The 16,228-nt window shown below is 42.2% G+C and overlaps 5 protein-coding genes across 6 annotated transcripts; 2 read left to right on the top strand and 3 right to left on the bottom strand.

The window, feature by feature from the left end:
- Positions 1-117: 117 nt before the first annotated feature.
- On the bottom strand, positions 118-1,962 carry LOC120452745 (odorant receptor 82a). Its single transcript, XM_039637120.1, has 6 exons — positions 1,659-1,962; positions 1,410-1,605; positions 1,014-1,359; positions 849-953; positions 236-388; positions 118-176 (listed from the first exon to the last, which is right to left on the bottom strand). Exons 1-6 carry the CDS (start codon positions 1,960-1,962, stop codon positions 126-128), a joined length of 1,155 nt encoding a protein of 384 aa, XP_039493054.1. The 3' UTR covers positions 118-125.
- A 1,634-nt stretch (positions 1,963-3,596) lies between these two features.
- On the bottom strand, positions 3,597-4,404 carry LOC120453165. Its single transcript, XM_039637724.1, has 2 exons — positions 4,390-4,404; positions 3,597-4,334 (listed from the first exon to the last, which is right to left on the bottom strand). The coding sequence occupies exons 1-2, from the start codon at positions 4,402-4,404 to the stop codon at positions 3,597-3,599; spliced, it is 753 nt and encodes a 250-aa protein (XP_039493658.1).
- Positions 4,405-7,238: 2,834 nt separating this feature from the next.
- Positions 7,239-8,391, top strand: LOC120454030 (band 7 protein AGAP004871). The gene is made up of 3 exons (XM_039639023.2): positions 7,239-7,425; positions 7,487-8,003; positions 8,063-8,391. The coding sequence occupies exons 1-3, from the start codon at positions 7,326-7,328 to the stop codon at positions 8,325-8,327; spliced, it is 882 nt and encodes a 293-aa protein (XP_039494957.1). The 5' UTR covers positions 7,239-7,325; the 3' UTR covers positions 8,328-8,391.
- LOC120454031 lies at positions 8,356-12,640 on the top strand. 2 transcript variants are annotated; one of them, XM_039639025.1, is made up of 4 exons: positions 11,219-11,349; positions 11,460-11,575; positions 11,638-12,253; positions 12,455-12,640. In XM_039639025.1, exons 2-4 carry the CDS (start codon positions 11,561-11,563, stop codon positions 12,619-12,621), a joined length of 798 nt encoding a protein of 265 aa, XP_039494959.1. In that variant the 5' UTR covers positions 11,219-11,349; positions 11,460-11,560; the 3' UTR covers positions 12,622-12,640. The 2 variants fall into 2 exon arrangements, with proteins under 2 accessions (XP_039494958.1, XP_039494959.1); XM_039639024.1 differs by lacking the exons at positions 11,219-11,349; positions 11,460-11,575 and adding an exon at positions 8,356-8,478.
- Positions 12,641-13,201: 561 nt separating this feature from the next.
- On the bottom strand, positions 13,202-15,314 carry LOC120454165. Its single transcript, XM_039639234.2, has 2 exons — positions 14,348-15,314; positions 13,202-14,288 (listed from the first exon to the last, which is right to left on the bottom strand). The coding sequence occupies exons 1-2, from the start codon at positions 14,369-14,371 to the stop codon at positions 13,308-13,310; spliced, it is 1,005 nt and encodes a 334-aa protein (XP_039495168.1). The 5' UTR covers positions 14,372-15,314; the 3' UTR covers positions 13,202-13,307.
- Between the last annotated feature and the right edge of the window lie 914 nt (positions 15,315-16,228).

The following is a 16,228-nucleotide window of genomic DNA, read 5'->3' as shown; positions in this document are numbered from 1 at the left end:
TCGGCTGAACAGTGATGCCAGACCCATTCCCACATATATGTATGTATTGTATTATATATAATTTACATAATTTAAAAACTTTAAAGAAAATTGACAGGACAAATATTTTGATACATTTTATTTATTTATTCAATAGATTTGATGAGTGTTATCAACGATAAGGCTGTTCTACAGATCTGCAAGTAAAAGTTAGCCAGAGTCAACTGAAATATGCATAAGAATGTATATGAGTTACCCCAACGAAATTAGCTAGAGATGCAACAAAGAAACCAGCCCTGATAACCACTTCCTTTTGGGACTGAAGAATGATCAATGACAGAGATGTACGTGACTTGGGAGAAGCCAGATGCCAGTCGGAGAGCCGAACAGCAGTATCAACCTGCAAACTCTAGAAGACAAGAAATCATAAACCAAACAAAAGAGGACGCTATAGTCGATTTTCCCGACTATCTGATACCCGTTACTCAGAATTGACAATTTTTGGGCGGTTTGTGAGCGTTACAATGCGCGTGGCAAAACGATTTTTGCCTAAATCGAGAGAAATTTACAAGACTAACAAAACTGTAAAAAATTTAAAAATATTTTTCAAAAGTGTTGGCGTTACAGTGGGCGTGGCAACATGGGTCAACAAACTGCGTCTATGTGTCTTTTATAGTTCCTGAGATTTCGACGTTCATACGGACGGACATGGCCAGACATGGCTATTGATCCTGATCAAGAACATATATACCTTATATATGGTCGGAAACACTTCCTTCTGCCTGTTACATAATTTTTAACGAATCTAGTATACCCTTTTACTTTAAGTGTAACGTGTATAAAAAGTACAACGAACTTTTAAATCCCACCTCAGCCTTGATGATTTCACCGCCGTAGCAATAGATAAATAATTGCAGCATGATTGAACCGAAAAACGATGCATACAGTAAGAGATCCATAACAGAGTCCATGTTCTAAGTGAAAGTAGTGGGGGGTCTTTAAGGGGTCGTTTCGGAATCAATCGTTCTACTCACTGTCACTAGTTGGTATATTATAACACCAACCTGCAAGGAGGTTATGACGAACTGCCCCATCACAGTGGGTGTGTACATCGATCGTAACTTTGAGGATAAGGAGTGCAGTAGCACATGGTATTCAACGATTGATTTCAGCCTTGCTTGTGTGTCTTGTTTGGATAATGGAAACTCCCAGTTTTCAATTTGGGCCTGCAGTGTCTGAAAATGAGCTCGCAGATTAATAGCAAACGAAATAAATAAACCATCGACTGCCGACGCATAGGCAACAACGACAACAGTGACTAGTACGGTGTAGAAAAAACAAACTTCGTATCCTGGGCTCTTCAAATCGTTAAATGGAAACCTGGAAAAGGATAATCCGTAAAACTCTTTAAAATCTCAATGAATTCTTACTTCATTGGCATGGGCAGCTCCTTGTCACATGTTGTACCATGCCAACGGCAAGCTCCAATTTTTAGAATGGGTCCCAGCATGAAATAGAGCCCGGTAAGGCCGCAGGACAAGCAATATGCTCTTCCCAGAAAAAATGCTAGTTTATTGGCTTCGGCAACGTAGTCAAATCCTTCTCCGTTTCTTTGAGTTGGACTTGCTGATCGAAACAGCCGTTTTAAACCTTTTTTGTATTATAAAAAGCTAACTTACTCTGCTCATGCATTTTCCTGAAGCGGCGAATCATTTCCCAAAAGTCCCTTCTGTTTGCCAAAAATGAAGAAATTTTTATAACCGTTAGCATATTGGTGAACACCACGCTGAGACATGCCGTGACTTTTTCCATGTCATTGCGGTTGTGGGCGACATAAGAGATCAAAGGATACTGCGCCGAAATAACGAAAATCAGGGAGCTAATGTGCTTTAAGCTAAGTGCCCTGACTTCGGTACTATCCATGTCGTCATTATGCCCCATTAACCGTAGGCAGTACTCCTGCAGTTGAAACAGTCTAATCATGGCCTTAGTTTCTAGAACATTAAAGGATTCAGCTTGTTACGCTAGTTTTATAATCCTTTGAAATATTTTAATTGTCTTATTGATTGCTTAATTATTTGTTTCGCCAACATCGGAGAACAACCCCGGTATAATTGCCGGGACTGTCGATGTAAATTTAAAGTGCTGACACGATAATTGTAACAAACTAAGAATAAGACAAGGGAGAACGCCAAGGTCGAGTTCTCCGACAAACTGATACCCGTTACTCAGCTATTGAAAATGCGAAGGAGAGACTCCCACACTGACGGGTGGGCTATATGAATCGTGTATGTCTCTGAAGTCTGCATGCCAAGTCTCAACACTCTAGCTTTTATAGTTCCTGAGATCTCGACGGACAGTTCATACGGACGGACAGACAAACATTGCCAGATCGACTGTATCGACCGACGGCCTGTAACATACTTTTCAACGAGTCTAGTATACCCTTTTACTCTACGAGTAACGGGTATAATTACAAATTGCTGGTAACTAACGGAAATACCCAATTATTTTAAATTATGAAAACATTGCATATCATAGTAAATAGATTCCGTAAAATTAAAAATCTTATAAGTTCTAATAAGTGAGTATAAGGCAAATAACAAAGCACAAATACCCTGGCACTTACTATAATGATATACTCATGAGTAGGAAATTAAATGCGTTTGGTATATCAACCTGCAATAAACTTTCAGAGCTACTGACTCTCTCACGAAAAGCATACAAATAGTTACTCCTGCTCTTAAAGATTTATTTGTTGATTTTTAATAAATGTTTATATAAGTTTTGTTTTTTCGCTTCGGAAATAAAATTAACACAAGAGAGAACGCTATAGTCGAGTTTCCCGACTGTCTGATACCCGTTACTCAGCTAGTGGAAGTGCGAAGGAGAGAGTTTTTGGCGGTTTGTGGGCGTTAGAGTGGGCGATAGAAATTTACATTACTAACCAAAAAATGAAATAATTTCAAAAAGTGTGAGCGTGGCAGCTTTGGGCGGTTTGTGGGCGTTATAGTGGGCGTAGCAACATGAATCAACAACTTGCGCTGCGTCTTTGTCTCCGGAGGCTTTAAGCTTTATCTCAACTTTCTAGCTTTTATAGTTCCTGAGATCTCGACGTTCATACGAACGGACAGACGGACATGACCAGATCGACTTGGCTATTGATCCTGATCAAGAATATACATATATATGTATTTTATATGGTCGGAAACGCTTCCTTCTGCCTATTACATACATACCCTAGCATACCCTTTTACTGTTTGTAACGGGTATAATTAGACAATAATGTAAGTAAAAAACTAAAAAAAATAAGAAGCAAAGTTTGATTTAAAATTTTTAAAGGGACTCAGTTTTTCTCTTTTCTAACAGATCGGAGTTGCCAACTACAAAATGGCATCTTCGCGTTTCTTTATGTAGCTATCACATTGGTGGCGGAACTTAGATGCTTGTATACAAAGGGAAATTACGAAATAAATTGGGCAATGAAGAATACTGAAAACTAATTGTTCCAAAGAAGTACTGTAGCCTGCAATTAAATTCAACATCAACGTACATTTATTAATAACAAAATTTCAAAACAGAACTCAATGCTTAGTTTTTGAAACCCAGCTCAACATTTAGAAATTGGGTGGCAGGTATGCATTACCCGTGTGTGACCCGACAGCGCTGGTGGAGACAATCTGACCGGTTCCCGTGCCGCCCACAACGGATCCCGTATCGATGTGACCCTCGCTGTTGCCTAGCGCTCCAATTACGGAGGTGACGGGAGCCACTCCCTCGTCGGTCAGCTGGCTGCTGCCGCCCAGGGCGTCGTACTGGGCTTGGATCTGCTGCTGGGCGTGGGCGGCCTCTTCGTTGGTCTTGTACTTGATGAAGAAGACCTCCGGCTTGCTAGTGGAGCTGGCCTGCTCCACAACCTCGGCGTTCAAGTCGCTCTCGCCCTTCTTGCTCAGCACGTAGATAACGGTCTTCTCCTCGTTGGCGGCGGGGCTGATCTTGATGGTCTTCCTGTTGTTGCGTTGTGGCGACTTGATAAAGACCACATTGTAGTTACGCTTGGGCACGCCGACGGTGATATGACGTTCCTTGTAATCCTCAGCCTCCTCCGGCGCAGAGTGGATGAAGAAGCGCTTGGAGACGATAGCCTGTTGCTGCTGCACATGCTGCTGTTGGTGGTGAGTCTGAGCAGCCGGCTGCTGGTAGACGGCCTGCGGCTGCCCGGGGGCCACCTGGACGGCGCCCTGGAAGAAGGAGCCTCCACCGGTGGTGGTGCTGATTCCGCCAAAGCCGGACGGGCCGGGATTGTAGTTGTAGCCCTGGGGGGCAGCAAGAACCACGGAGCAAAGGCACAGGACCTAATGAGTAAAAAAGGATTAGTCTGATAAGTAATTAGTCCTTCGTGCGCCTTACAATGAATCCACGCATTTCTAGGCTTGGTTGAGCTGGTAGAGTGGGATAGGGAAGATTTAAGGTTTGACTTCTTTAGCAGTTGGTAGTGCACTGTATGACTTCTTACCCGCTCGAGCGGCTTTTATACATAGCTCACAATTCCAGCTTCGACAATGCCACTCGAAAGTTAATAGGTGAAGTTCAACAAAATCCGCTGCAGAGCCCCGAAAAGAGTCATGGTCCGCAACAAAACTGCCAAAAAGAGCTCGAAGCCTCCATTTGTTGCATGTTCATTGTATTTGTTTTAGTTTGCGCCGTCTTCTGCTCTTCTTCGCCATTCACCTTCGAGCCCCTTCCATCCCTCATTAAATGGCAAGACTTGTTTGTAGTTGCTGGCAATACATGGCCAATTAGCGTGGTTCCCCCTGCAGAGTCTTTGTTGTGGCACTTAATTGTTAGCCCCGATACTCCGATCCACCGACACCCCGATGCGGTCATTATGAAGCGAGACGAGGCTTTTGGCCAATGACCATCGCTACCCAGTGTGTCGATTAAGTGATATTAAAAGTGTAATTGCACAACCGCTTAGTAAATATAAGTCCAGTTCGGAGCTTGTAGCCGTAGTGCTCCTACGCGTTGAGTAACCATAATCCCAAGTCCTAGCTCCGGAGAAGCCACATGTGTTCCAGCCCCGAGCCCAAAGAAGTTCACTTCCTTAACTCAACTCCACTCCACACCACTAATGCGGTGATCCGCGTTGTCAAAATAAATGAATGACCCGCGGAGCGTAACATATGACCGATCTTTCAAACCGATAGTTTCTTCACCGGCTGAAACGAAATTCATTTATCATGTCCGGCGGTCAGCTCCAACTTTCTTGGGAATAAATACCCCTTTGATTGTTACTTTAAAGCGATTTGTTCACATTTCTGCAGTGATTTCTAGGTCTTCCCCATGGAAGACGATATGCCCCTCCAACCAATGCCGTTGTTGTAATGAACTGAACCAACCTGCCCCACACACCAGCAGTATTCAACAGACCCTAATGATCGTATCATGTTCAGTCTTCATCCAAAATCGATTACGGAGTCGGTTTGGTGCAGAGCTTTGTACTTGAACTTCTAAACACATCAGGCTCTGACGAAAATCCTATCTGGTAATTCAGCCTTACAAGTTTTGGGTAATACATTATCGATTAAGTCCACTTATTTCTTTATTGCAGCAGCGTCTGAGCAGGAAATATCTTTAAAAGAGAATGTTTATACCCGTTGCTTGTAAAGTAAAAGGGTATACTAGATTCGTTGAAAAGTATGTAACAGGCATAAGGAAGCGTTTCCGACCATATAAAATATATATATTCTTGATCAGGATCAATAGCCAAGTCGATCTGGCCATGTCCGTCTGTCCGTATGAACAATAAAAGTGAGATTCAGCATTTAGACTCCAGAGACATAGACGCAGCGCAAGTTTGTTGACCCATGTTGCCACGCCCACAAACTGCTTAATGCTACCACGCCCACACTTTTAAAAAAGGTTTTAATCTTTTTCTCTTTTTTATTAGTCTTGTTGCGATTTGCCAAAAAACTTTTGGCCACGCCCACTCTAACGCACACAAACTCTGGTTCTCTCTTGTTTTATTTTCACTGTGTAAGCCTAAGCTTTTATCTACTCGGGTTTCACTGTTCATTTGCTTTCGTCCCCTTTTGATAAATTAGGTATTTAAATTCCTGTTAATCAGCTTCTCATAAAACAATCTAAACAGAATTTTTAAACACCATAACTACAAGTCCCGCAAAATGCTTTTGTTTAAATAGATACCATAGTCGGGATTACTTTACTAAAATTGACTAGACATATTTTGCTAAGTTGTGCATACCTGAAAATGTATTCTAAATAACATACATAATGACAGGTACACGTACGAAAACAATTTGAAAATTTAGCGCGACTCAGCATTTCACTTTTCTAACAGAGCAGTGGATCGGTGTCAACTACGAAATGGTATCTCCACATTTCTTTGTACAGTTATTGCCGAAACTTAGAGAGATAATATTGTACACGAATTGAATTAGCGAAATAAATTGGGCCACTAAGAATACTGAAAACGAATAATTCCTAAAAATACTGTGTTCATTTACTGTATTCATTTATACATTTAAATTCAACATCAACATAAATATATTAATAACAAGAGAGCACGCTATAGTCGGGTATAGATGTACCAATACATTGCAAATATTTTTTTTTCAAAGAAAATGATTAACATTAGGCTCGGAAGGTTTAAATTGATGAGGACGCTACGTCCAGTCACACTTTTATGTCTATACAGTAGCACACCTCCATGTATGTAATGTTGATTGTCAACAGATTACTCAATTTTAAAAAAAAATTAATTTTATAGACAATAAGCTATAACCGGTTGCTTGGTCGTCTGATAACTATAGCTTATTGTTATTATTATAATTGGACGAGCTTAGTTTCTTCTTATAAAATGCCAACAATTAAAATCAGAATCGTTGTATTTTAATAAATAAATTAGACACTGAACTTATATAAGTAAACAACTAAGACAACATCTAACCGAGCAGTGGTTCGGAGTCGCCAACTACAAAATGGTTTCGATCTTAGGAACTATGAAAGCTAGAAAGTTAAGATTAAGTATGCAAATTCCAGAGACATACACTTAGCTGAGTTACCACGCCCACGTACCGCCCAAGACTGACATTTCATTTCATCATTTGTCTTTCCAATATTTAATTATTTATATATTTTAACGCACACTCTTTTGAAATATGCGTCGATTTTTATCGATATGCCAGAAAATGTTGAACTTTCTTGTTCGCACTCCCAGAACTTATATTCCCTATATCAGAACCTTATTTGAGAGTTTTTATTGTCTACAGTCGTAGTCGAATACACTGTCACCGTCACTGTCACTGTCTTCTAAATCTAATGTAATGGACAATAATCCGACGACACCTGCCTTGCTGGCTCAAAGCTCCTCGGTAAACGTATTTCACGACGAATCGCTCTTACCGCAGCGTAACGTAAAGACAAGTAAATACCCCTATAATAGCTACGTTATTCCGAGTGACTACAGTAATTTGCGATTTCATAGGTGAAAATGTTCCACCGACGTGTGCAGAGAAAACGTTGTTTGTGCTGTCCATGATTCTGATAGTCATTACCCTGCCGTGGTCGCTCTTCTGCTGCCTTAGGGTCATGTCTGAGTATGAGCGAGCCGTAATCCTGCGCCTGGGCCGACTGCGTCCTAAGCCTCCGAGGGGGCCAGGCCTCATCTTTATCGTGCCCTGCATTGATGTCCTCGCTGTTGTGGACATACGCACCAGGTCGTTTGACCTGCATCGACAGGAAATCCTCACTCGCGACATGGTGACGATCAGCATCGACGGAGTGGTGTACTACAGCATCAAGAGCCCCTTTGACGCTATGCTGCAGGTATACGATCCTGAGGAGGCAACCGAGAAGCTAGCAATGACCACGCTGCGAAACGTGGCCGGCACACACAAGCTCATGGATTTGCTCTCGTCCAAGGAGTACCTCTCAAACCAAATAGAGGGCATATTGTACAACTCCACAGAGCCCTGGGGCATACGCGTGGAACGGGTCGAGATGTAAGTACATATTTCCTTTTTGACAATGGATCCAAAGTGGACTAGGATATATTCGGCAGCAAGGAGATCTTCATGCCCGATCAACTAAAGCGCGCCCTGGCTGTGGAACAGGAGGCGATGCGGGAGGCCAAGGCCAAGGTGGCCGCGGCGCAGGGAGAGCGAGATGCGGTATATGCGCTGAAAGAGGCTGCCGACATAATGGAGACAAACCCCATTGCCCTGCAGCTGCGGTACCTGCAAACGCTGAACTCCATCTGTAATGATGACACCAGGTCCTACGTCTTTCCTTTTCCTGTAGACATTGTGAGGAAATTGATGAAGTAGGGTTGAGTTCTCGAAATACGTTCCGTTTTTATGTGGGTCCCATAAAAAAAAACGTATCTATTAAGTATTTGAGTATTATTCGTCTGAAGGGGACCAAATGCGATTAATCTCCTCTGGACATGTTTTATTAGAAACAAGCGACCATCATACAGTAAGTAAGTTTAATCAATATTTATAGAAAACGTTTGAGCAGGGGTAAATGTCCTTTAACTTCACTTAACTGGCGTTCTACAAAATATTAGATAAGATAATTTGCTTGCTGAATGTACAAATATCATAGGCTGTATTTATTTCCCCAAGGTCTATTGCTTTGATTACTAACCATTAACTACAAAATATTAAATGTGCTATGTATGTATATAAGTTTAAACAAGATAATCAGATACCTGTTACTCAGCTAGCCGAAGTACAAAAGATAAGTTTTCAACATTTTCTGGCGTATTGAACGGAATAGGGAAAAACAAGAACTAAGTGAAAACAAGAGAGAACGCTATAGTCGCGTTCCCCGACTATCTGATACCCGTTACTCAGCTATTGGAAGTGCGAAGGAGAGTCTTCAATACTGACAGTTTTTGGCGGTTTGTGGGCGTTAGAGTGGACGTGACAAAAAGTTTTTTGGCATATTGAAAGAAATTTACAAGACTAATACAAAAACTAACATTTTTCAAAAGTGTGGGCGTGGCAGCTTCGGGCGGTTTGAGGGCGTTAGAGTGGGCGTAACAAAACGTTTTTTTGCAAATCGATAGAAATTTACAAGACCAATACAAAAATGAAAAAAGATCAAAACATTTTTCAAAAGTGTGGGCGTGGCAGTTTTGGGCGGTTTGTGGGCGTTAGAGTGGGCGTGGCATGAATCGACAAACTTGCGCTGCTTCTATGTCTCTGGAGTCTGTATGCTTAATCTCAACTTTCTAGCTTTTGTAGTTCCTGAGATCTCGACGTCCTGATCAAAAATATATATACTTTATATGGTCGGAAACGCTTCCTTCTGCCTGTTACATACTTTTCAACGAATCTTTTATTCTACGAGTAACGGGTATAAAAAGGGGGTGTGGCGAAACCGAGAGCAACCTATAAGACTATTTCTCGACGTTCATACGGACGGACATGGCCAGATCGACTCGGCTATCGATCCTGTATATACATACATATGTACTTAAAATGGTCGGGAACGCTTCCTGTCTGTTACATACTTTTTATCGAATCTAGTATACCCTTTTACTATACGAGTAACGGATATATCTAATATTGTAGGGGTACAAAACAATTCAAAGTAATTTTATCTGGGATTAAAGAAAATCGCGGATATATCTAATGATGTAGGTGTACAAAACAATTCAAAGTAATTTTATCTGGGACTAAAGAAAATCGGAACACCACAATATTGAGCAATCAGCAATAATTTACTTCTTTTTGATTGGCTTGCGTATTTCTATATTTTAACTCAATCATAGTGTAGGCGTCATAAGCCTTGGCCATGTTAATAATCAACACACGAAGCGTAATGAAATAAAAACAATAGAGAACGCTATAGTCGAGTTCCCCGACTATCTGATACCCGTTACTCAGCTGGTGGAAGTGCGAAGGAGAGTCTTAAACACTGACAGTTTTTGGCAATTTGTGGGCGTTGGGGTGGGCATGGCAAAAAGTTTTTTTGCAAATCGATAGAAATTTACAAGACTAATACAAAAATGAAAAAATATCAAAACATTTTTCAAAAGTGTGGGCGTGGCAGCTTTGGGCGGTTTGTGGGCGTTAGAGTGGGCGTGGCAAAAAGTTTTTTGGCAAATCGATAGAAATTTAGAAGACCAATACAAAAATGAAAAAATATCAAAACATTTTTCAAAAGTGTGGGCGTGGCAGTTTTGGGCGGTTTGTGGGCGTTAGAGTGGCAACAGAGGGCGTGGCAACATGAATCGACAAACTTGCGCTGCTTCTATGTCTTGGGAGTCTGTATGCTTAATCTCAACTTTCTAGCTTTTGTAGTTCCTGAGATTACGGACAGACAGACGGACGGACAGACGGACATGGCCAGATCGACTCGGCTATTGATCCTGATCAAGAATATATATACTTTATATGGTCGGAAACGCTTCCTTCTGCCTGTTACATACTTTTCAACGAATCTAGTATACCCTTTTACTCTACGAGTAACGGGTATAATGAATTTATCTTGAAATATGAACAGCTGTAAAGGAAGTACATTTCTGAGTCAAAATTTAAAGAGTGTGCCAAAAAGCGGCGGACTCCGTTTTGATAACATTGTGTAACTCCGTGGGCCAAGACGCTCTCACCTTTTGTCTGCAAGATTAGGTCGAGAGTTGCTGATTGTTACGCCCCCACAGCTCGTGTGAACGGGTGGCTTGCATAATATATAAGTCTAATGCCGCAGTATTTGCGTACTCGTAACAGTTCGGAGAAAAAACGCATGCCACTCGGTAATTTAAAGGGATTGTGTTTCATCATGGTCCGCGCACTGCCCGTTGTGTTTTGATAAATCTCTAGTCATGTATCAAATCGTCAGCTCCACTAACCTGGCCAAACAGGGCCCCCAAATTATTAACCACGTCTATGGTGATGGCGGACATTGATTAAAGCATTAGGACTTGTCTTGTATTTAGCGGCCGCTGCTTGGCGAATTATAGTACAGTAGTTACATATTATATTATAGATTAAATTGTGCAACCATGGACAAATTAAAATTGCACTACCGTCCAATGATCCGACAGCTCAATAATTGGGTCATCGGAAACCAAAGCAATTTGTGAAATTCATAAAGACAGTAAAAAAGCGAAAGCTTTCCATGTAGACGTTATTTAAAATTAGGCTATTGTGTGATTAATTCAAGTTGCGATTCGGGTTTTTGCGTTGCAAAGGTTCGTCAATTATGACCGGCCATCAACAGCCACAAATATCCACCATGATGATCACGACGAAAGCTAGAGAAATGGATGTGCCAACTTAACTCCACATTTGTATGTGTTCATCACACATGATGAACCCAACAGCTCTAGGGTCTTGGGTGAGTTCCCAAAAAGTTACCGCTATCTCAAGGTTGTGAAAACACAAGCGAGTTTTCGTGTGGCTTGAGCGCTTGTCGTTTCAGTTTCATTTGAACTTTTTGTTTCGTAGCGACATTTTCGAGTCAGCGGCATAAAAGTCTGGGCGGCCAGTGATTAGCATTTAGTTGAATTTTGATTGCCACGGGACCGGTGTCTTCACCTCAATCGGAAATGCTTTTCTTTATTGTAAGCCCTCAAATGCCTGCCGAGATGTCGAAGCATCCATTAGTAATGATTTCCTTTTCTAGGTGCCGTGCCTCCTAGGCCTTTCAGCCGCCATTCCACAAGGATACAACTATCAGGCCCAGCAACAGCTTCAATCATCGTCGCATGCAGGTCAACTGCAGCTGCATTCTATTCCGCAGTTTGCCACCTTTGCGGAGCAGGCGATCCTTCAGCAGGCGCTCCAGGCTCCAAAGGTGCAGCAGGTCCTGAACGAAGGAGAGGTGGACGTATCTTACTCCCAGCAAAACCAGGCACCCGTTCAGTACAGTGCGCTGCCACAGGCACAGCATCGTCAGCAGCACATCGTCTCCAAGGACATCTACGTTCATGTGCCACCAGCAGAAGGGCCAGAGGATCGCTATCCCCAGCCTGTTCTTCCACCAGTGCCCCCGCGCAAGCATTATCGCATCGTTTTTATCAAGGCGCCGACGCCAAGTGTCTCGAAGGCGGCGTTGCGCATCAAGCAGGCTCCTGTGGAGGAGAAGACCATAATCTACGTGCTGACCAAGAAACCGGATCCACTTGACCTCCAGACGGCCATCGAGGAAATCGCGCCCAAGCAGCCCAGCAAGCCAGAGGTCTTTTTCATCAAGTACAAGACCCAGGAGGAAGCTGCGCATGCGCAACGTACCATTCAAGGTGAGCAACATCCGCATCCATCAGATGTTATGAGACACTCTTGAAGACATCATCAGTATGCAACAGACTTTAAATGCATTGTTTTGCAATCTTCATAGAAATACCTATCGACCACTTTACCTGGCTTCGTGGGTTTCTTTTCCGGGGTCTAATTTCATAACTAAAAACCGATTTACATACAACGTTATGGTCTTCTTTTAGCTCAATATGACCAGCTTGGCGGCACATCACAGGTTTCCGACGAGGGAGTCGCGCCCGTTACATCCGTGATTGGTGTCCTGGACAACCAGCGCAACAGGGGAATTTCATCCGGACAGTTGTCGGGCTCCTTGTCAAACCGTTACTTGTCAGCCAATCTGCGTGCATAGGTACCACTGCATAACAAAATAACTGCCTTATTTTAAAGATATATATAATATATATTTTCATGTTTAGTTAAATAAAGTTCACATTTTGAGCTTCTCCTTATGATAGAATGCGACTCTGCAGCCATATCCAAATAAAAATGCTGGGAACACGAAGAAACCCAATTTCAATACTCCAAAGTAACAAAATAGTTTTCTATGGCCCATGTTACCACATCCATTAGTCCAATGACAGCCAAGCCAAGCCAAGCCGGAAACCGGTCCATAAATTAGCATAAAATTTGTCTTACATAACAACGACTAGGCCACACGAAAACTTGTTACTCGGCTGCTGGCTTAATGCTAAAAGAGATGGACCGATCTCTTTGCTAAAAGCCCATTGACTTTTAATAAAAACCAAAAGCGTTTTAATAAAAACATCAAACTTAAGCAATGATAAATTTTCTTCCCTTTCGGGAAAAATTCCAAAACAACGCTTATCACTGCACACATCTAATGATGGCGTTTTTTGAAATTTTCAAACAATTAAACTTAAAAAGAAGTTCTCGGAACAGAAGGCTTTTCGGGATTCGGCTAAAATCTTTTTATCTTTTTCGACTTTTGCATTTACAAAAATAAATTAAAATTTACTAAGTAATGGTGATTGATATAAAACAATAGAAGCGATGGGAACGGTACAACATAAATTATTAAAAAGTCTTCGCCGGAACATACTTCCTTGATGGCAGAGAGGGAGCGATGATGGCAGCAGTGGGCTGCTGTACAAAGGAGCTCTGCTGCTGGACCCCTTGGTTAAGGGATTGCAGCTGAACAATAGGCTGACCATGGGGCTGGATGGTGGTTTGGCCACCCTGGGAGTGCTGGGACGCAAAGCTGCCCAGGTTGAGGGAGCCACTCGAAACGCTAGCGATGGGGGCCACTCCCTCGTCCGAAATGTGAGTGGCGCCGCCCAGGGCGTCGTACTGAGCCTGGATCTCCTGCTGGGCGCGCTGGGCCTCTTCCTGGGTCTTGTACTTAATGAAGTAGACCTCGGGCTTTTGAACCTTAGCCTCAGACTGGGTGACCTGCAGCTGCTGCTGAATCTCGGTAAGATCGGGCTTTTTAGAAAGCACGTAGATGACGGTCTTTTCCTCGTTGCTTGACTGGGCCCGCTTAAGAGCCGCGGCGGTGTATTTTAGATTCTGAGTCGGCGCCTTAATGAAGACGATCCGGTAGTTCTTGCGGATGGGCACATTTTCCAGTTGTGGCTCGTCCTGGCGCAGTTCCTCATTCTCCTCGGGGGCAGAGTGGATGTAAATGTCCTTGGTGACGATCGCGGGGCGCTGGACGAACTGGGTCTGAAGGGCCTGCTGCGGCTGCTGGTACACGATTTGCTGAGGCTGCTGCTGCACAGTGCTTATCAGATGCTGGGGCGGAGTAATAATCGGCAAAGAAGCGGAAGCAGAAGCAGGAGCGGGGAAGGTCTGCACGGCTTGAATGGCGGGCTGCTGCGCCTGGACACCGATCGCGGCCTGAACACCGAGCTGTGCGATAGTTGGGACGGCGGCACTTGCGTATATTCCACTTGATGAAATAGGTGTCTGAGGACGGAGATTCCCTATGGGAAGGGCTGGTAGCTGAGGTTGGTACTTGTATCCCTGGGGAGCTGCTGCGGTGAGGGCCACCAGGCACTGCAAGACCAAACCAAGTGTAAACTTTTGCGCGGATCACACATGTGCTAGATTCTTACCATTAGAACGACGAACTGCTTCATTTTTACTTTGAACTGTCTGAGTTGCTAGGGTCGACTGATGCCCTGCCTTTCCAATTTGTATGTTTTTATATCTATCCAACATAGCATCGTTTTCCCACAGAAAGACAAAATTACTAGGCACTACCATAAAACGGTTGAATCTATTATTGACTTCACAACTTCGAATATGTAACGTATCACATTGGGCGGTTGCCAAACCACAGATTCGTATGCGCAGATGCACTACTTGAATAGTCCGGGATCTTATCTAACTTGGCGACCAACGTTGCGTTTAAATTTAAATAATCATTTGATATCCCCATTGTCAACGCCGAATATATTTATATGCTAAATACAAATAGGTAGAGCGGTTCGATTGACCAAACTTGGATAATACGAAGAAAGTAAGTTTCATAGACGGAAACCTTACACATTCATGTCCAAAATTGTTGAAAACGCTCTGCATTTAAAATTCGGTTTAAAATTCGCTTGCTCGAAGATTTATATATGAATTTGTTATTATCTTTTAAAAAAATCAGATAACCCAATATACTTAAACTAAAAGGTCTTTGTGAAAAGAAATAGGAAAAGGCAGGAATCCATGTACTGCTTGTATGGTATTTGCTAGTTAAATTGTTTTGGATCATGGGAATGCTAACTTAACTTAACTTATTGGGCAATTTTAGGTGTTTTATATATGCCAGAAAGATTTTGACGGTATGTACCCTTGTGGGCATTTAAGTGGGAGTTTACATACATTAATACATACGAAAGACAAAACTTAAATATTATTTTGTACGCGTTACTCGTACAGTAAAGGAGTATATGTCCGTCCGTCCGTCCGCATGAACATCGAGATCTCAGGAACTATAAAAGCTGGAAAGTTAAGATTCAGCAAGCAGACTATAGAGACATAGACGCAGCACAAGGTTGTTGCCACGCACGCTCGAACGCCCACAAACCGCCCCAAACTGCTACTCCCACACTTTTCAAAAGTGATTTGATATTTTTTCCTTTTTTTATTATACAAGGCTAATTTACAAAAAAACTTTTGGGCTCGCCCATAAACCGCCCAAAAGCTGCTACGCCCACACTTTTGGTAAATGTTTTGATATTCTTTCATTTCTTTGTTAATCTATCGATTTGCCAACAAAACTTTTTGCCTCGCCCACCTTAACGCTCACAAGCTGCCAAAAACTGCCAAAAACTGCCAAAAACTCAGTGCTGAAATTTCTGAAATAGTCGGGGAACTCAACTATAGCGTTCTCTCTTGTTTTTCATGTATTTATATTTTTGTCTCCTGTTTCTATAAGTATGCCAGAGAAATGTGAAAATTTCTTGTTTTAAGCTGAGTAACGGGTATCTTATATTCTCTATCTTACGAGTATGTTCTCTCTTGCCAGTTTAGGTTAGGTATGTTTTAATCTAACTTTCACTACGTATGTGTCGCTAAAAATAGCTAGCCTTCCAAGCCATATTTCTTTTCACTTTGCATATCGTTAGAAAATGGCAACAAGAATAATTAAATGGGAAAAAATAAAACAAATTTTGAAAAATGTTACCAGGTCTACTTGGCTAGTGATCTTTATTAAGAATATATAAACTTTATAGTGACGGCCTCTTCTACCCTTAACAAATTGTAAGAGCGAATCTAGTATACCCTTTTACTCTACGAGTAACGGTTATAGCTAACTTGCTTATCTGTTTAACTTTTTTGCGGCAAATGGGTTTCCTTTGGTGAAGATTGCAACGACGACGCATTGATACGATATTGGTGCTGCAATCAAGGAGTCGTAGGCTTATTTTATTCGCCGGATACCTAGTCCCAGACTAACTAACTTGGCGGGACTATCCCAACACCAAGATGCCATCTATTTT

This window comes from Drosophila santomea, chromosome 3R, assembly GCF_016746245.2.
Source record: "Drosophila santomea strain STO CAGO 1482 chromosome 3R, Prin_Dsan_1.1, whole genome shotgun sequence".
NCBI classification, from domain to species: domain Eukaryota; kingdom Metazoa; phylum Arthropoda; class Insecta; order Diptera; family Drosophilidae; genus Drosophila; species Drosophila santomea.
This window is presented reverse-complemented; position numbering and strand designations above follow the sequence as displayed.